Source organism: Sander lucioperca, chromosome 22 (genome assembly GCF_008315115.2).
Source record: "Sander lucioperca isolate FBNREF2018 chromosome 22, SLUC_FBN_1.2, whole genome shotgun sequence".
In the NCBI taxonomy this organism is placed as follows: domain Eukaryota; kingdom Metazoa; phylum Chordata; class Actinopteri; order Perciformes; family Percidae; genus Sander; species Sander lucioperca.
The window spans coordinates 1,030,390-1,050,998 of NC_050194.1; the positions used below are offsets into that span (position 1 = coordinate 1,030,390).

The 20,609-nt window shown below is 40.7% G+C and overlaps 1 protein-coding gene across 11 annotated transcripts in view; it reads left to right on the forward strand.

Annotated features, from left to right (window-relative positions):
• Window positions 1-243: 243 nt before the first annotated feature.
• The window catches only part of spag9b (sperm associated antigen 9b), a 46,165-nt gene continuing 25,799 nt past the window's right edge, over window positions 244-20,609 (forward strand). For 4 of the 11 annotated variants that reach the window (XM_035997184.1, XM_035997186.1, XM_031291091.2 and 1 more), the window contains exons 1-4: window positions 245-1,042; window positions 11,462-11,582; window positions 17,391-17,461; window positions 20,219-20,316. In XM_035997184.1, coding sequence (XP_035853077.1) covers window positions 743-1,042; window positions 11,462-11,582; window positions 17,391-17,461; window positions 20,219-20,316 — 590 coding nt within the window. In that variant the 5' untranslated portion in view covers window positions 245-742. Of the gene's footprint in view, window positions 1,043-11,461; window positions 11,583-17,390; window positions 17,462-20,218; window positions 20,317-20,609 lie in introns of all 11 variants that reach the window. The other 7 variants (XM_031291094.2, XM_031291101.2, XM_031291106.2 and 4 more) reach the window with 4 other exon arrangements.

Consider the following 20,609-nt stretch of genomic DNA (forward strand, 5'->3'; position numbering starts at 1 on the left):
TAAAATTAATTTGCGAGGTAAATACATGACAAAAATGGAACATAAAATTCTGAGAATCGCACATCACCCTTACGTCTGTAAAAAAACAACATATAAACTGTGTGGATTTATTTATATTTATTTATAAGTTGTTGATACGTCTTATTCTCCGCCCCTTAAACGTCACATTGCAACTATATAATATGAGCAACAGGACAATAAATTATTCTTTTAGCTTCAACAATATGTTTATTGCCACTCACACATTTTTACAACATTGTAGTGCTTTAAATGTTTTTGTGTGCAGTTTTAGCTTTGGTGTTTTGCAAAATTACACATCTGATATTCTGTATATACAGATACAGATAAATTACAATCCGATCCGTTCTTTCTGCAGTGTTAACTACTTTGCTATGTCGTTTAAATGCGTTCATCTCCATCTTTCCGACAGCACTTGAAGGCAGCAGCAGGAGCTCATCTGTTGGGCAGGAAAACTAATCAGGAGCCAAGTAAAGACTTTTCAGTACTGCTAGCTACTAGGCTAGCAAGCTTTTAAAGTCAGCTGTCCGTACGACTAATTAATACAGACTCTGTTTTTTTTTTTAAGTACAATCTGTCTTATGTAGAGTACACAATATTCAAGCTATGTTTTAGGAACACCGTTTCTTTGCGCTGAAAGTAGTAAGGCGGACAGCCTGGCCAGCTGAAGCTTGCGGCTAGCTTATTCGTTAGCTGGGAAAGACGTGCAAGTGGAGGCAAGAAAATGGAGCTGGACGACGTAGTCCTGTATCAGGACGACTCGGGCAACTCTGCCATGATGTCCGAGCGGGTCTCAGGTCTGGCCAGTTCAATATACCGCGAGTTTGAACGGCTAATCCAAATATACGACGAGGACGTAGTGAAAGAGTTGATGCCGCTGGTCGTCGCCGTACTGGAGAACTTGGACTCGGTGTTCGCTGTCAACCAGGAGCACGAAGTGGAGCTGGAGCTGCTGAAGGAAGACAACGAGCAACTCGTCACCCAGTACGAAAGAGAGAAGGCACTGAGAAAACACACAGAGGAGGTGGGTCCGGTTTCACAACATAACGGACAAACTAATTTATAACCTGGATTATAGATTAGAGGCGCGTATTATGTACTTTGGCATGAAAAGATGAAATGCCAAACCCAATTCGGAAATCTGGCAATTCACTTTTGGCGATGCTTATCAATTATGTCATGTCACATTAATCACGAATTAGTACTTTTTATGAAATGCATAAACCATTATTTCATTAGGTATATTTACATTGAAGAAGAATTACTGATACTTGCCAAGGCCCGTTATCGGGCATTTTGGCGGAGAAAAATTGATGGAATAGCAACTTGAAATCTTGTGTATGCATTTCCTGAACGGCGAGTGTCTTGAGTTTCAGAAAGAGGTTAAAAAGACCGCCCTGTAGCAGCCAGGTCAGATAATTTGCCGGATCCCTGACTGTACTTTGGCTGCAAGTTCATGCCACCATGGATACCAGCCTACTCCTGGGACCCACAGTTGCAGTTGATGCGCGCCACTTTAGTTCAGCTTGAAAATCTCAACATTCATTCGGTCAAGGCTCAGACAAATGCAAACCAATGAGTGGTTTGTTTGTCCGATGGTTGCTTTCTGCAGTCTCCAAAATACAATTTTGAACCTCAGTGATCACATTCAGCTTCATGACTAATGACAGTCTCACTGCCCTCTCATTTGAGCCAACCTAAATGACACACCTATTGACACGCTGTTCATTCCTTCACCACTACAGTGCAGTCTGTGTTTGGACGGTGACAGGTTCACAGCTGTTATGGTGCTGCACTAGCACACTGGGTCTCAAACTTATGTGTGTGTGTGTTGTTTATACAGTTATTAAGTCAATGGAAGTCCTAGTTTTGTTGACTGCACTGTATGTATGAACGTTTGGGTTATGCTGTATATAATACAGTTACAATTGCACAGTGGTCATCCAGTATTCAATCTTGAATGTACAGACACTAAGCCTGTGTTAAATCCATGGTAGCAACAGGCACACTGATGAGATGAAAGCTGTGTGCTTTGCTTTAAGAAGCCTATTAGCACAAAGTCATAACTCTCAGCTTTACTCTTCTACACACATGTATGCACTCTTTCCTCCCGCTGTCATAACCTATTGTTAGATATGAGTGGGTACCGTATGTAATAAGGTATCCTCCCTATCAAAGGTCCAAGGTACTGTAACTCCTGTTGCAGTAATCACACTAACAATGTGTGATTTGGGATGATACGGGTGGTAATGAGATTGGTTGCAAGGCATCTGCGATACAAATGCTGGTGTGCCAGAGAGCAGAAGAGTTCTAAATCTAAAATGTCTACTTCTGTTTCTGTTGGAATCATAAAATCTAAAGCTATTAGTAAAAAAAAAAAAAAAAAAAAAACATTTGTGAGAGAAATAGCCTTTTTTCCCTTTTCACCAGGTATACCAAACTAGAAGGCTGACTGTGTCTTGGCCAAACATTTCAATTCATTCAAAAAGGGAATCTGGATATACTAAGTGTTGCTATGCTAGCTAGCTTGTCCATCTACCATGCTGTCACATAGACTGTAAAAAAAGAATGGACGTTGCAACGTTGAAGTCACCCAATGGTTTGTTGGGTACCATTTTAAAGCCTCAAGATTGGCATTTGTCTGTCGCCATTTTTTTTTTTTTTTTTTTTTTCATTTCCGGGATTGTTCAGGTGCTGCTGGAAATTCCGCCGGATGTCCATCGACTAGTACACATGTTCCACCAAAACAAGTTCCTTCCCGAGGCTATTTTGCAGAGGCACTGTAGCTTCGTCCAGCGCTTAGCGTCACCCAAGATGATTGTGATTGGTTTAGAGAACTGGCAATAAACCAGAGCACCTTTTTCTCCCATCCCGGAATGCTGTGTGGACCATAGACTGTATATAAGAATGGACCAACAGATCCCGTTGCTCTGGACGGAGACCAGTGAAGGCCGTTAGAAGCACTTTTCCGGTGAGCACTGAGTGTTACTGTGCAGCCTCCAACTGAGAGAGACAACGTAAATGTGCCGTGAGCAACGTGTCTGAAAGTTGTAAGTCTTCTGGTAGCTGTGCCAAGAGAAATCTCAATCATTCCCAATCTTGCAGAGACGGAGAGCGTAGGTATATGTAAGGAGATACCATAGGCACAGGCTAATTATTGCTAACTAAAATGCTAGTTAACATTAGTAATTACACTTAAACAGCTAATGTGAGACAAAACTGCCTGCGCGCTTCTCCTGTACTATATGGTAATTTCTCTACTATGCGACAGTAAGTCGCGTGGTTATGACACAATCGTTAGCCTATTTTTATAAAAACGTCTGCTACGGAGCCATAACGTGAGGTACAAGGTAATGGAGCCTTTTATACATTGTCGTGTTTCTTTAGAAATAAACAATGGACAAATAAAGTCTTTAAACGCTTCAGATGTAAAGTTATTCGCTGTCAAAGTGGCGCCAAAATGAATGGCAGTCTATGGAATGCTAACGGGGGGTTATCGCTTTATAGCATTAAAATGGCGCCATAGGAGGTTCGCAGTCCGAGGAGAGGCTTACCCCCTTAGTGTGGACTGGCCAGACCCTCCTCCCCAGCGCTGTGGAGGAAGGTCTTGCAATGCGAGACCATGTTTGTTTGTTTTTTAAACCTGACGTGACCATATTTGGAAAAGAGGGTGGAGCTGGGGATGATGACGCAGCTGAGCCAGTGTTGTCTATGGTTTCAATAGAGCTGTGCTAAGCTAAACGGGAAAAAGTGCAGATTTCCAACCCGCTGAAGCGAGTCATCTGGCAGTTTTGCCGGCAGGTAACCGCAGACCTCCTTCATCTGCACGGCAGTACACAGAGCCAGTTGGAAATCTGCAAACTTTCCCTGAAGATAAGCTTGGTTGACAAGGTGCTAACGAACGATGAACAAGACATTTGTTGACCACCGAAATGTTCCAATCAACTTTGATGAGGTGAAAACACACAATGAGAGAGAGAGGCTCACGGCTATTTCAATGTACAAGGTGCCATGGTTAGCATTGCTAAGCCTCTGTCCTGACCGACAGGTCGGCATGTAGCCATGCCCCTAAAGCATCCCCTGCTTTATCGTCTATTTTAAAATAAACTGGACCATCCATCCATCTTCGTCCGCTTATCTGGGGTCGGGTCGCAGGGACAGCAGCTCCAGCAGCTCCAGCAGCTCCAGCAGGGGACCCCAAACTTCCCTTTCCCGAGCCACATTAACCAGCTCTGACTGGGGGATCCCGAGGTGTTCCCATGCCAGGTTGGAGATATAATCCCTCCACCTAGTCCTGGGTCTTCCCCGAGGCCTCCTCCCAGCTGGATGTGCCTGGAACACCTCCCTAGGGACTGGACCATAATTGACAAAATGACGATCATGCTGTATTGAAGGAGACTTGAAACTAGCGATTGAGGTCATAAAGTCATTATAAAAATGTTTGCTAAGGTAATAAATTAAGTGATCAGTAGGGTCATTTCCCCATAGACTTCTATTAATTAATCAATTAAAATTACAGATCTTCTGGGTTTGACCATTGTTGGAAACATTTGGGATAATGTACACAACTAAAATATATATATATATATAACACAGGTATAGTCGTTTTTAGAGATTTGAATGCAGACATATTACATATTATGTCTTTAATCCCAGCATAATTAGTGGTGGCCAACATGATTTAGACTGGAAAAAGATCAAACTATAAATAGGGAATTATGATTGTGAAGATAACACAATCATTAATTTCTTAAGTTATGCGAGTCAGGATTAGAAAACTTGTGTTTTCATGTGCAGTTTTTGCCACTTCTCAGTTGTTGACATTCAACTTGATCGTTAAATGTTGAATGACAAGTGCAGCAGGTCACAAAGCAGTGTGTTTAATAATTTATGTCATGTCGTAACATGCTGCTAAAGCTTTTAGATAGACCAGTGCACTCAGGATTTTCCATTGGTGTGTTATGGGCTTTCATTCGTGAAGAGCTTGTTTCCTCTCGCTACTGTGTGTAAAATACCTCATCCCTCCACACACACACAAGCACGCACGCACGCACGCGCGCAGGATGCATAAGTTGAAGGAGCTGACAGGACTACGTTTCACAGAAATTGTACTTCGTACGCGTGCGTGCGTAGAGTGATTTTAAATAAAAACTTTGTAAATCTTACATATGTTGCATATTTTAAACAGCGTTATGTTGGTACATTCAGCAATAAATGTACATGTGATTTGTGATAGAAGTTGGTGAAAATAATAATTGAATTAAAAATAAAACTGAGACCAAAAGTTGCTATCACATTCAGTGAATGCAGAAGGTACATCTTTCCAAAGTATTGTAAATCAAGGGTAGGTGTGATCAGCACTAAATCTCAGCAGTTTCCACAGTTTTGTATCTGCGGCGCAAAATCAAAACAAATGCACCAGCATGTCTCTGAGTTCTCCACGAAATTCACAGTTCATATTAATGTCGTTAAGTTTCTGTGAATAACGATTGGTTGAAAAGTAAAAAAAAGGCAAAATGTAAAAATAATTATATCACTGTTTTGTCAGAGGTGCTAAATGGCAATGTATGCGTTTGAAAGCATGGTGGACATCATTGATAGTATTGAGTAAGACAGGTGACGGTCAATTTTGTTTAGTCCACCACAGTCCAGTTTTACAACAATTGCCAGATGCAGAAGTCCATGATGTCTGTGTGCCCACAAGTTGATACCAGTTGCATTTCACGTTGTTAAACTGTCAAACAATGACAGAAATTCATAACACCCTCAGACTAGTTTAAATGTAACTGTTAAAAAGTCTGCCACTACACCAAACTCAATGGAGGCAAATGTGAAGCATGGCACAGCATGGCACCAACTAAGCTGCTAGTTTGGGTGACAAGTCACTCTTGAAGCAAATAAGCCCATTAATCTTACCAAACAAACACATTGTACGAGCCAAGTCCTGCTTTTCGCTGCTCTAAGCCCAGAGGAATACCTCCTCTTAGTAGTTTGTCTCAGCAGAAAGGGAGGAAAAGGAAAGGCAGGAAATACTTAAAAACTTAAAAAATAGCATTTCCCTTAGTTCTTTTGTCCACTCAGGGTTGTCTGCTGACCTGCAAAATACCACAGACTACTTGCATGTAATGCCAGCTGATTGATTATCATTCATCATTAACATGAAGTCTATTAATACACAGAGCAAGAGTATTGATATATATGGTAACACACGAGGCATAGCCTCATATGACATGAGCAAAATGCTGGTTGGTGATAAGAAAGACAGAAACATGACTGACGTTTTTAGCCATGCTAGCAGCGTCGCCATTGCAATGGCTAAGTAGGTTGGCCGTTCACTCCATCACTCATCTCAGCAACTATGGGATAGATTGCCATGCAATTTTGTTCGGACAATTATGGCACCTAGAGGATGAATCCTACTGGCTTAATTGATCCCCTGACTTGTCCTCTTGTCAGCTGTACTTTATAGTGCTAATGTTAGCATGCTGACACGCGCATGGTAAACATTATACGTGATAAACATCAGCATGTTAGCATTGCTATTGTGAGCGCGTTTGTCTGTTAGCATTTAACTCAAAGCAGCGCTGTGGTTAAGTGCAGTCGCACAGAGCTGCCAGCATGGCTGTAGTCTTGTCTTTTATTTAACCACTGCAGCAGCCAGTATGTTTATCAGCAGCTGTGTGTGTAGTGCACAGCCCAGGAAAAATCATGTATTATAAGCAACTTGATTGCAGTAGGCTTGAATTTGCAGGCTCAATTTTCTTCTTACCAAAAATGGCTGCATGGTTTGTAACATCAATAGTATTAACTGTGTTATTATAATGGAGTGATCCTACTAGACGCACTGCAGTAGTTCTTTGATCAGTTCATTGCCTCTGATTGCCAAGGCCTTACACCACTGTTTTCCCAAATGTCCCAGTAGCAACCCACAGCCAAAAGCACCAAAAGGAGTTGATTACATTCTCTGCCAATTGAGTGCCAATACAGTGGAGCCCTGTCTGTGTGGGTGTGCACGCACTTGTGCTGGACCTGTGTGTGTGTGTGTGTGTGTGTGTGTGTGTGTGTGTGTGTGTGTGTTTCTTGGCACTCGGGGACAAAGAGAGCATTATACATGCAGCGTAGGGGGAAGATTGCACGTTGAAACGCAGGAACACTCATTCTCTGGAGCGTTGTCATATGCAGAAACCTCCTTCCTGGGTCATATGATCAACCACAGTGTGAGAGAGGAAGATGTTGGGAGTTGTTCTAAAGAATGCGCTGATACAAAAGAAGGGTATTGTTGGCATGTGTCATCCATACAGTATGAGAGTCTTCAATGCTGTTAATTGGTGTAAATCTAAGGAGAATCCTGCATTTTCTGTAAATCTTTTTTGCTGTCAGCAGTTTAAAATGATCAGAAGCTAAGGCCTGTAACTGTTTAGCTTGTAGTTGTGTTGTAGTTATGTGCAATTACAGATTAGGGGGGCACCCGCCACTATGAACCCTCCTGTCTGTTGTCTAGCTCAGTGCTATGTTAATGCTCTTAGTAGATTTACATGGGAAATGCTGTCTTACTACCAGTACCTTAGTTCTTAAGATGCTCCCTGCCATGGGCTTTCCAGACCCCACAGGGCCCCCCGTAAGTCCTCACCCTCATGCCCCAAATAACTCCCTTACCCTCTTATAGGTGAAAAAAAACAAACTCAAATTTCACAATAAAACTTTTCACTTCTTTATATTTGTTAAACATCACATTCAATGATTAATAATGGCAAAACAAGTGCTCTACACTGAAAGAGCTTTGAGAGCCTAAAGGCAGAGACAAACATCTCAGCCCATCAATGACTGAATTGTGTTTAAAAAAATAAATAAAAACAGGCTTGGTCGTCAGAGAGAGTTCACAAAAGCATCTTGAAGACACCTCCAGTCTGATGTCCGTATAAAGAAGAGGCTGTTTGTAACGGGGAGCTCAGGTGATCTCCTTGCGGATGACATCCAGCCTCTGCCCAGGGCCCGGCTACAGGGCCTCTTATCCACAGTGAGCACCCAAATCACAAGACTGCATGTTTACAGACTCCAAGTCTTTCTCTCATCAGACACCTGACTCAGCAATCAGCTGAGATATCAATAGATGAAACACGAATACTTATTATTTTTAGAATTATAGGCTGTAGCCATTCACATTTACTTGTCAAAGCAGTTTGAATGTTATGTTATATTATGTGAATGACGTCCGCTGATAATTATGTCACATCTGGCAAATGGGGCCTGCATCTTAATGTTTTATTTTAATATTAAATTGGGTCTATAGTTATGACATTTTCCATTCTTTTTGCTGCAAGTGTGAATTCCCACACAGTCCTATTTTCTCATATGTCTTCAGTGTGCTTCACCAGTGTTTTCAGGCATTTACTTTATTCTACAGTGAGGAAAATAAGTATTTGAACACCCTGCTATTTTGCAAGTTCTCCCACTTAGAAATCATGGAGGGGTCTGAAATTGTCATCGTAGGTGCATGTCCACTGTGAGAGACAATCTAAAAAAAAAAAAATCCAGAAATCACAATGTATGATTTTTTAACTATTTATTTGTATGATACAGCTGCAAATAAGTATTTGAACACCTGAGAAAATCAATGTTAATATTTGGTACAGTAGCCTTTGTTTGCAATTACAGAGGTCAAACGTTTCCTGTAGTTTTTCACCAGGTTTGCACACACTGCAGGAGGGATTTTGGCCCACTCCTCCACACAGATCTTCTCTAGATCAGTCAGGTTTCTGGGCTGTCGCTGAGAAACACGGAGTTTGAGCTCCCTCCACAGATTCTCTGTTGGGTTTAGGTCTGGAGACTGGCTAGGCCACGCCAGAACCTTGATATGCTTCTTACAGAGCCACTCCTTGGTTATCCTGGCTGTGTGCTTCGGGTCATTGTCATGTTGGAAGACCCAGCCTCGACCCATCTTCAATGCTCTAACTGAGGGAAGGAGGTTGTTCCCCAAAAATCTCGCAATACATGGCCCCGGTCATCTTCTCCTTAATACAGTGCAGTCGCCCTGTCCCATGTGCAGAAAAACACCCCTAAAGCATGATGCTACCACCCCCATGCTTCACAGTAGGGATGGTGTTCTTGGGATGGTACTCATTCTTCTTCCTCCAAACACGGTTAGTGGAATTATGACCAAAAAGTTCTATTTTGGTCTCATCTGACCACATGACTTTCTCCCATGACTCCTCTGGATCATCCAAATGGTCATTGGCAACCTTAAGACGGGCCTTGACATGTGCTGGTTTAAGCAGGGGAACCTTCCGTGCCATGCATGATTTCAAACCATGACGTCTTAGTGTATTACCAACAGTAACCTTGGAAACGGTGGTCCCAGCTCTTTTCAGGTCATTGACCAGCTCCTCCTGTGTAGTTCTGGGCTGATTTCTCACCTTTCTTAGGATCATTGAGACCCCACGAGGTGAGATCTTGCATGGAGCCCCAGTCCGAGGGAGATTGACAGTCATGTTTAGCTTCTTCCATTTTCTAATGATTGCTCCAACAGTGGACCTTTTTTCACCAAGCTGCTTGGCAATTTCCCCGTAGCCCTTTCCAGCCTTGTACAATTTAGTCTCTAGTGTCTTTGGACAGCTCTTTGGTCTTGGCCATGTTAGTAGTTGGATTCTTACTGATTGTATGGGGTGGACAGGTGTCTTTATGCAGCTAACGACCTCAAACAGGTGCATCTAATTTAGGATAATAAATGGAGTGGAGGTGGACATTTTAAAGCAGCCATATTATGCTCATGTTCAGGTTCATAATTGTATTTTAAGGTTGTACCAGAATAAGTTTACATGGTTTAATTTTCAAAAAACACCATATTTGTGTTGTACTGCAGTGCTCTCTCTCACTGCTGCAGATCCTCTTTTCAGCTGGTCTCTGTTTTAACTACAGAGTGAGACCTCTTTTCTTCTTCTTCTTCTTCTTCTTCTGTACTATCTTTGATTGCACTGCACATGCCCAGTAGCTCAGATGTAGATCATGTCAGCTAGCTAGCTCCATAGACAGTAAAAGAAAGGCTGTTTCTACAACTTCGGTCAGTTACAAGGCAGGATTAGCTGGGAGACTTCTAAATGAGGGCGCACATGTAAGTAGTTCTTTTGTAGATTATGGTGAACTTGTGTGTGTTGTAGCAGTGCTTTGCTATTGAGAACGAGGTAGCATGCTAGCGTTAGCATGCTAGCGTTAGCCATAGCGTTAGCATGCTAACGCTACGAGCTAATGGTTGCGGTTAGCCTGCTCGTTTCGGCTTGTGACGTCACAAGCCGTGATTTTGAACAGCTCACCCAGGGACTGAAGGCAGGACACGTTCAGAAACCGTATCTCACTCTAAACAGCATGGATGGATTTTTTTCAAAGTTTGTATGTGTGTGGAAGCACCAGAGACACAAAATAACACCCCAAATCCCAGAAAAAGTGATTTTTTCATAATATGGGCACTTTAAAGGCAGACTAACAGGTCTTTGAGGGTCAGAATTCTAGCTGATAGACAGGTGTTCAAATACTTATTTGCAGCTGTATCATACAAATAAATAGTTAAAAAATCATATATTGTGATTTCTGGATTTTTTTTTTAGATTATGTCTCTCACAGTGGACATGCACCTACGATGACAATTTCAGACCCCTCCATGATTTCTAAGTGGGAGAACTTGCAAAATAGCAGGGTGTTCAAATACTTATTTTCCTCACTGTAGTTGTTGTTCACTTTTTCTGGATATTTGTCCCTTCAGAGACCCTCTTTTGGTCACAGCTCATTAAAGATCCATCTAGTCTAATCTATTCACAAAGAAAGTGTAAATTGCAATCAGGGAGCAATGGTTGAACCACCATTAGATTTAGGCTGAATGGTGGATTTGTGGCTGGAGACACTTTGGGAAGCTGGGTCGAATCCCCAAGTGTCCATTCTGTCTCTGACCCTGACCACTGATATCCATTTGTCTTTCTGGGATCGGTAAAGTAACAGATGATGAACATTATTCTTATCATCTTAATGGTTTATTGTAAATGATGGTGTTTAGAGTGCACCAAATGTGCTGTATGAGTTTATCCTTATATGAAAACAGTCATAGAGTTCTTAGTCCCCCGATCCCCTGAGAGAAGGTCTGAGGTTAGTAACAACGGCTGCGATGAAAATTGAAAAAACAACCTTGACACAGATATCGACTGTTACTAACTTGTCAAGGAAACTCTGTCTGTACACACACACACACACACACACATCATGGTGATGATTGTGAGGTCAATCAGAGCTGACCAGATGTTGAACTGACTGCCACATTTCTGCCTCTTGTTGCCGTCATAAACAGACCATCTCATCAGTCAGTCACTAGGAGTTCCACAAGTTTCCAGTACTCGTGAATTCCAGTGCTTTGATAATAAATGCTCTGTTCTTTCCCTCTATTTTCTGTCTTTATCTGCAGAGGTACATCGCCTTAGAAGACTCCCAGGACGGTGAGAAGAAGGATCTCCAGAGTCGAGTTGTGATGTTGGAGTCACACACACGTCAGCTAGAGCTAAAAACTAGAAACTATGCAGATCAGAGTAAGTCCACCGGCACAGGTTTTCATGTACTGGCTCTATTATTGGAAAGTGTAACACACACACACACACACACACACACACACAGGCTATATACCCTGAGAGCAGCATCGACAGTTTGCAGGTCTTGTGACTGTTTGATAGCCTGATGTGCCAGAGGGCAGATAGACTCCCATGCCCCTTCTGAATAAAGGCCATTAGTAACATACTATGAGTGGTTGCCTGTCAAGTCAGGTAAATAAGCTGGTACAGAATATACCAAACGTATTCCAAACCCAGAAAGGTTCAGTTGGAGTACAGGAGAAGTTTAGAGTTCAGGAAGCTAAGGCTCTAGACCAGGGGTCACCAACACGGTGCCCGCAGGCACCAGGTAGCCCCCAAGGACCACATGAGTAGCCCTCAGGCCTGTTCTAAAAATGAAAATTGAATATTGACGTTATCGGTTTCCCACCTTGTTAAGTCATTGTTGATAATTATTGTGAGAAATCATTAACGTGATCAGTGTCTTCACATAGATGAGTATCATTAATCATTAATAATCATATATAACTAAAGGCAAACTGAGCAAATTTTTTATTTCAGAAGAGTGTATCAAACTGGTAGCCCTTCGTATAACTCAGTACCCATGAAGTAGCTCTCAGTTTCAAAAAGGTTGGTGACCCCTGCTCTAGACAAAAAGCACAGCTAAATCTAGCCTCTAAACCTCAGCCTAAAACATTCACTTAGAAGTAACTAATCATTGTCTTTTTCGGAGGTAGGAAAGACATTTTGAATGTAAAGGACAGTGTAGTCTTCCTTAAAGGAGAACTCTGGGCAATTTTTACGTTAATCTTGATCGCTATACGTATGTGAGTACTGTCTATAGCAAAAACAAACGTGCCAAATCAGTGCTAGCAAAACGTAGCTGCTGCAGCTAATGCCCAGAAATCCCACTTTGCTGAAACGGCAGTTTTGGGGGCATAAGCTAGAAAGAGTGCCTTTGTGCCTCTTAACAGACACAAAATGCAATTAAAATGTCTGTGCAACATGAACGGGGCTCTTACCTGACAACAAGATGTGTTTTCAACTCAGACATCCTGCCGCTAGCTCGCCCTGCTAGTTGCTAGCTGCCGTCCGGGAGTGTGTTCAGCCCGGTTCAGCCAGATAATCATCACGGAGCAGTTCCGTGTGTATTTGTAGCTCATCTATTGTGTGTGACATTGATCTGGCGTTGGTGAGTAGGAGGCTTGGCAGTAGCGAACTGTGTGTTAGTTTCCTTAGCCGGGCTAGCCGGCCCAACCGGCACCCTTGCCTCTGCTTCCTCCCCGCCTTCCTCGCCTCCCGCGGCCGACAACAATCCAACCAGCGCCCGCTGGTCTGGTGGATGTCCTCCGGAGGACAAGTTATGCCTTCGCGGCGAAAATGTTTAGTTTATTTCCCCCTAAAAATAGGTAATTGAGCACTGTAGTGGTTATGACCATATCAGTGACTATGTACAGTAACTATATGGAAACGGGCCAAACTATGTCTGATCCTTGTAAAGTAAGAACCATTTCTTTTCCACAGTAGATCAACACACGTTTTTCTTACTCCAAGCTTATTCCCTTCTGAACACCTCGACTCTTCACACACTACGGTCCGATCTGCACACAGCTGTTTACCTTTTCCTGCTACAACTGGATTCCCACGGTACTTCATCGCGAGACTAGAGCTAGCCTTCTGTAACGCTATTACTTTACAAGGATCAGACATAATTTGGCCTGTTTCCATATAGTTGCATAGGTAAAAATTTCCCGGAGTTCTCCTTTAAAGGGGTACTTTGCAGATTTTCAACCAGCTTTTTATCATAAAATTGTCAATAGTATGTGTAAATGAACAATGATAAACTTCCCATGGTAAACTTAAAAAATCTGCCGGATGACACAAAACGTGTTACCTGGCGGATTTTCGCTGGCTCAGAATAAACAGTAAAAACAGTGCTGATCAAATATAACCCAAGATTGTGTTACTGCACTTCCTATTTCTCGCCGAAAATGTTTTCAGAAACATATTTTAGCTTACCGTTTAACAGTACTACGAGGTAGTTTGTTACCAGCCGCTGCCACATGCTCGCCCTACGTCACCCACCAGCAGTGTTGGGAGTAACGTTACATAAGTAACGCAATTACAGTAATGTATTCCTTTTTGCTGTAACGCAGTAATATAACGCATTACTAATTACATTTCGGTAATATTATACCTGTTACAATCTCAGTAACGCGAGTTACAACGCATTTTAACACAACATTTAGTGGTGTTTTTTTTTTTTTTTAGACACTGCTAAACATTTCTTCACAGAAAAAAAAGCCATGAGTACTATTTCCTGTTGCTGTATTCAATGGTTGAGATGACTGCAGAGACAGATACATTTGCGAGATGGACATTATTTTCAGGAGTTATTACGCTGCGTTGAAGCGAGCTGTCCCATCACTGTTCTGTGGTCAGAGCCAGCAGTGTGTCCGAGCTGCTGACAGAAGAAACATGTTGGGAATAAATGTTTAGGCTTGCTACACGTAAATATCATTGGATTTTATCAGCTGTGGAATGTAACTATGCCGTACTTCAATACAACTGTAAGGCACTTTTAATTGAGTATTTTAATTTTCTCCTACTTGCCTATTGTACGTTTTACTTCTATTTTTTATGGCTTTAGTTACTTTGCATATTCATATTAATTATACAAAATATTATTAATAATCTATGATGTAAACACTGTGGATAAAGAGGAGACTTTATTGATCCGGTGGTGAAATTCACATGCTACCTGCCAAGTCAAACTTCCGCTGTTACGTTGGTGAAAGTAACTCAAAAGTAATGCAAAAGTAGTGTAAAGCATTACATTTCAGAGACAGTAATATTGTTGCCTGCTGCCTGCGAGCGTGCGTGCGTGCATTTGTGTGTCTGCTTGTTTTTGTTCCACCGCAGGACTGACCATACACTCAGGGAAAATTTGAGAGCTCTCAGCTGATTTCTTTTTATTTCTTTCGACGTGACTCTTCCCTTTTTTCTGTTTTGTGAGTTTCATTTGTCTGTAATTATGTTTTTAGACTGAACTGGCAGCAATGTGACTTATATTACTAATCTGGGTTTGATCATGCTAGTGGAAAACACACAGTTAAACTCTATAAACCCAAGGAGACTTTAAAGAATGCAAACACACTGTCAACTTCTTTTTCTGTTTATTAATTTCTCTTATTGCATTACTTTTTTAATTAGTTTATTTTTAATGTAATTTTGCCTTTACTGGATAATTTACAATATAGAATGACACAAGGATAGGTGGTGGTGAAAAGACTTTAATTTGGGACTAGAGCTGAAATGGTTAGCCTACCCGAATAATTGATATATCAATCAACAGAAAAATAATTGGCGACTATTTTGATAATAGATTAATTGTGTCAGTCATTTATCAAGTGGAAAAAATGCAAAAACGTCTCCGGTTTCAACTTTTCATATGGGAAAATGGGAGGATTTGCTGCTTGTCTTAGTAAACTGAATGTCTGTTTAGACTTTTGGTCAGACAAAACAAGACATTTGAAGATGCCACCAAGGAGCTTTGGGAAGTTATGATGTTATCCTGACATTTTATAGACAAAACCAATAATTTAATAATTGAAAAAAAAAATCTGCAGATTAATCAATAATGAAAATAATCGTAACTTGAAACCCTACTTGGGACTTCACAGCTACATGGTATGCATGAGTCTTATGTCCCTGACACACCAACCCGATAATCGGCCGTCGGACAGTCTGGCGAGGTCTGTTCGGTGTGTTCCGTGCCGTCGTCTGTCGGAGGGGCCATCGGCCTTCATTTTGGCCGACCTGACTTGCTGGGTCGGAGGGCGGGCAGTCGGGCTCAATGACCAATCTGATTGGTGGAGTGCTTACCCGGAAATGACGAGCGGGATGAGCGTGACTAAGCCTCTCAAAATCTCAGAATCATTTAAACTGACCTTTGTCGATCTGAAATGAAGACGGATTCAGCAACTGCATGGCCTATTTCTCGCTTAAAATGTTTTCAGAAACACGTTTTGGTGAACTATCTTCGTAAAATATGAGATCGTATTCCGAACGAAGCCGCCATTATGCCTGGTTGAAAAATCCGGGAGCAGCCAGACCCACGTGACGCGTTCGTCCAATCAGCTGCATGTTTTCATTTTTTGGGCGACAATACAGATTAGCGCCGCCGCTTCGCCGCCGCCGAACTCAATAGGTGTCCTATTGTTTTTGACATCCATGTTCCCTAAAAATTACATCAAAGGAATTCTGAAACAAACTCGGATAAACAGGGTATGAAATTACTGTTTATTCAGTGTTGAATCAGTGGGGCCACACCCTAACAATCATTTGTTTCACCTTCAAATTATTATCTCTCAAATGTAAGTATTTTAAGTAAATTGTTACTTGGACATTTATGAGAAGATCAGTTCTTTCAGCAAGACGTATTCAGGCTTTTCATGTGGGGCTTTCCTTTAGGATCACTTCCTTTTACTCTTCACACCTCTGTATCTGACCTGGGTTATTTCTGCTCCACTCTTTAACCACTAGTTCCTCTATCAGCTCTATCATTAGCACACCGATCACAGTTGACATCATTCTATGCAGCTGCTGTCTGAGTTGTTGCTATTCATTGATCGCATAGGTATATATATATATATATATATATATATATATATATATATATATATAATTTTTTTTTTTTTTTTTTTTTTTTTAACCAAATCCTGTACTTAAGCCTGGTTAAACACCTGTGAAAAAGGCTATTTCTGACTTGAAACCTGTGCTGCAAAGCGTGAAGTGGGAAAGGTACATAGCAATCAACTCTCAGCAGATGCTCAGTGCATGGCCACTTCTTTTGGATTTGTGCCACTGTCCCCTATTTGTTAGATGGCATTTTGCTTGGCTGGCATTTGAAAACACGAAGACTGTCGGGCTGTTTTGACTACAAACTGATACCACCTTAGAGCATCAAACAGTGGATTACAACTGAGGCTGATGGTTGCTCTGTGGATAGGTGTGTGGATTGTTTATAACCTGCTTTTTTTTCTTCTTTTATTGTTGGATGGTAAACATGAAATGTGTAGTTTTTACCTTGAATTTTTTTTCCACCACTGTCATTTCCAATCTTCACCTTGAGTTTACTTAGACTATTATTATTATTATTATTATTATTATTATTATTATTATTATTATTATTACAAACCACATACATTAAAATGACCAGCGTTATCTGAGAGCCAAGGAGCTGCTGTATCATTTTCTATAGATGCTTTTATCATTATTGTTGTAATAATCACCTTAGCTGTTGATGAAGTGGAGTGTTTGATAGAAATTTTAATATAACTTAAAACGATGATGATGATGACCATTGTTTAATGATTTCTTATCAGATTCTGTGATTCAGAGAGGTGAAATAACCCTCTCAATGCTCTGTGCTTGGTGTAGCTTAGGAGGGGTTGGTTGATGCATGGTGGCCCTCCTCTGGCTCTGAGATGTTATTGCAGCAACGACTGTGCCACCACATTCAGTACTACAGAATTAAATGATACATGAGTACATGTGGGGTAAATCTACTTGACTTCCCACTGGGCAAATAATTTGTCAGTGGAACAGTTTGATTCATGATTTGTCAAATACTGATGATGATGATGATAAAATTACATTCGTTAATTCATATAGAACAATTGCCGTTTTGGGACAAAGTTCCTTGCTGTTTTCAGTCAATCTTGCTGAAATCCAATGGATTGTTTCATCATGTACTAATAGTAGTAATTGTTTCTCTTTTTCATCCAGTTGGCAGATTTGAGGAGCGAGAAGCAGAGCTCAAGAAGGAGTATAATGCTCTTCATCAGAGACACACAGAGGTATGCCGGCCTGGGATAAACGTGTGTGTTTGGTTAAGTTCATCACGGTTTTTTCATCTGTGCATGTGCTTACAAAGTAATGCATAATATATATATATATATATAATTACATACTTTGTGATTAATTAATCGCATACATAATTAACGGTGCCTGAACCGATACTTTTTAAGAAAGTAAAAAAAGCAAAGAAAAAAAAAGGGTACTAAACAACAGTCGGTGACAGTAAAGAATGGCTTGTTTATTGCTAAGGCCATATGGTCAAAATTAAATGATTTAATAATAATGTATAACAATAACTTATTTCACTAGTAGATTGCTGTTGAACGACAAAAACAACCACCAGATGGGAAAAATTTACAATAACTTCAAATGCACCACGAGGCTGTGGTTTACCAGTTTCATTGAACGCATCGTCTGTGTTGTTTTTCCGATGGCAGCTGCAGATTGTTACATACCGGTGTTGAATCCTCTACAGTAAAACACAGTCAAACTTTACACCGTTTAGCGTTAGCTGTCAGCATTTTAACCATTTTTAATCCAGCTACTAGCTAGCGGTAGGCTAACGTTAGCTGCTATTGAGTATAGTGTTAACTAGTGTCACATGCAGCGGTGTTTGCGTTGCCTGTATCATCTGTTTCAGAGCATCAGAGAGAAGCGCAGACATTTCAGTGGCACCAGATTTCGGTAGCAAGGGTTGGCAGGAAGAGGATTTTTACAAGTAGATATTCCAATTAATGATCCAGGCAGCACATTCTCGTCTCCCTCCTTCATTTTACAGTCGAATGGTGGCTAGAACGGCTCCGGGTCAAACGTCAATATGGAATGGAATAATCTGCGTTATTTTTCTTAATGCGTTATTTTTTCTCAGATTAATTAATCGAAATTAACACGTTATTTTGACAGCCCTAAAATATATATATATATATACACATACACAAATTCATGATTATAAATGGAAAGCTGAAATGTTTTGTTTCATTGAAGTATTCATCCCCAACAGGAAACCATGCCAGTTAGAATTCACTTAGGCTTAAATGCAGATACACTACCAGTCAAAAGTTTGGGATCACTTAGAAACTTCCATTCCACTCCATTACAGACAGAATACCAGCTGAGATCAGTTGCATTGTTTTTTTCAATCAGGGTAGCAGTTTTCAGATTACATTATGTGCTTACATAATTGCAAAAGGGTTCTCGACTGTTGTAGAAAGAAGTGGCTGATCTTTAATGCAATATCTACATTGCCCATTATCAGCAACCATTCATCCAATGTTCCAAAGGCACATTCTGTTTACTAATCGGATATCATTTTAAAAGGCTAACTGAGAAAACATTGGAGAACCCTTTTGCAGTTATCTAAGCACATAATGTAATCTGAAAACTGCTGCCCTGGTTGCAAAAAACAATGCAACTGATTTCAGCTGGTATTCTGTCTATAATGGAGTGGAATGGAAATGTCTAAGTGACCCCAAACGTTTGACCGGTAGTGTATATAATTATTATTTTTTTCTATGTCCTTTACACCAGGGTCATGATTCAGAGTTGCATATATACTGTTGTACATGAGTGCATTGTGCACTACGAGTGAACAAAGAAACAGAAGACAAAGACAAATCCAACGAATTATGTTTAGAATGCAGAGATAGAATCATAAAGAGGCAAATTTGCAGAAAGGTATAACACTATTTCTAAAGTCCTGGGAAATAACTGTAAAATACAGAACCAAGCTAAAAGAATGGAACCTATTAGAAGTGGTCTCTGACTCAAATTGAACAATCAGGCGAGGACCTTGGTTGGGAAAGACCCCAAGAATCACCCTGAAATACTGAGTTCTGTGGCTAAATTGGGAGATGTCCCGCACTGTAATGCTACAGTATATAGTGGCCAGAAGGAAGTTGCCCTGGAGGAACTTATCACCTGTTAAATGTGATTGTGGCTACATAAGGCCAATGAGCTTTTCAAAAACATATAAAGAGGAAATAGTGATAATGAGTCATTTGTTATCACCAGACTCAACATATATTACCTGCAGAAATATAAGAATCTGTTGTTAGAAAAAGTATGTTGAATTTGAGATTAACTGCAGAAATGGGTGAACAAAATAGAGTGATAGTAAAATGTTGAAGAGAGATAGAATTGTATAGCTGACCTGTGAGGGATAGAAAAACAAAGGTGCTTAAAGAATGGAATGGTGTGGGCAAGTTGAAGATGATTAAATGATGAAGTATCCAAACTTGAATAATATTTCTGCTGAGCCATTGGTCCGCCTTGGTCTGTTCTACATTATGTATCACTAACAGATGCTCCAAAACCTCTCAGGCTTCAGCAACCAACTGCTGATCTGAATGATGTTGAATAGAGAAGATGAAAGTCTAATAAAAGTTGTCACTTACACACTGTTGCTACATCTACATTATTTATTGTGTGTCTGACTGTCACAGATGTGTCTGGACACAATATACCTCATATGTGAGTGACCAATGACGGTTACTGATGGTAGGAGTTCTCGTGACCATTTATAATAAAATATAAGTTTGATAGCAACATAGTCATATATTTGTTTCTGAATCCTTTAATTACAGGCTCTTTGGGGAGTCTTTTACACATAATTCAATAGTAGATTTTAATACAGCATATAAAACATAAAACAACACAAGCACAATCTGTATTATCCAGATTGTAAAATAATTGTACATCAATAAGAACATTGAATTTGAACTAATTCCACAACTCCCTGTGTGTTGCATACCCTCCAGATGATCCACAGCTACATGGAGCACCTGGAGCGAACTAAACACCAACATGCGGTCACAATAGCAGAGTCCTCAGATGCAGGCACATCAGCCAGAACACGGTGAGACAACCCAACCACACCAGTCTCTCTCTCTCTCTCTCTCTCTCTCTCTCTCTCTCTCTCTCTCCATACTGGGTTTGTTCATTCTAAACATAGTCCGTGTTTTCACCTGAAACCTACATCATTTGTCAGTCCTATAAACACTTGGACTTAAAATGTCCATATAGCAATGTTGTCTTCGAAGATCCATTTGGACATTTAACAGCAGTTTATTCAATGATACGGCTCTCATCAGGAAACACTTTCTTTTAGAGACACTTACAGTGCTCATACTATGTTCATTTTCAGGTTGA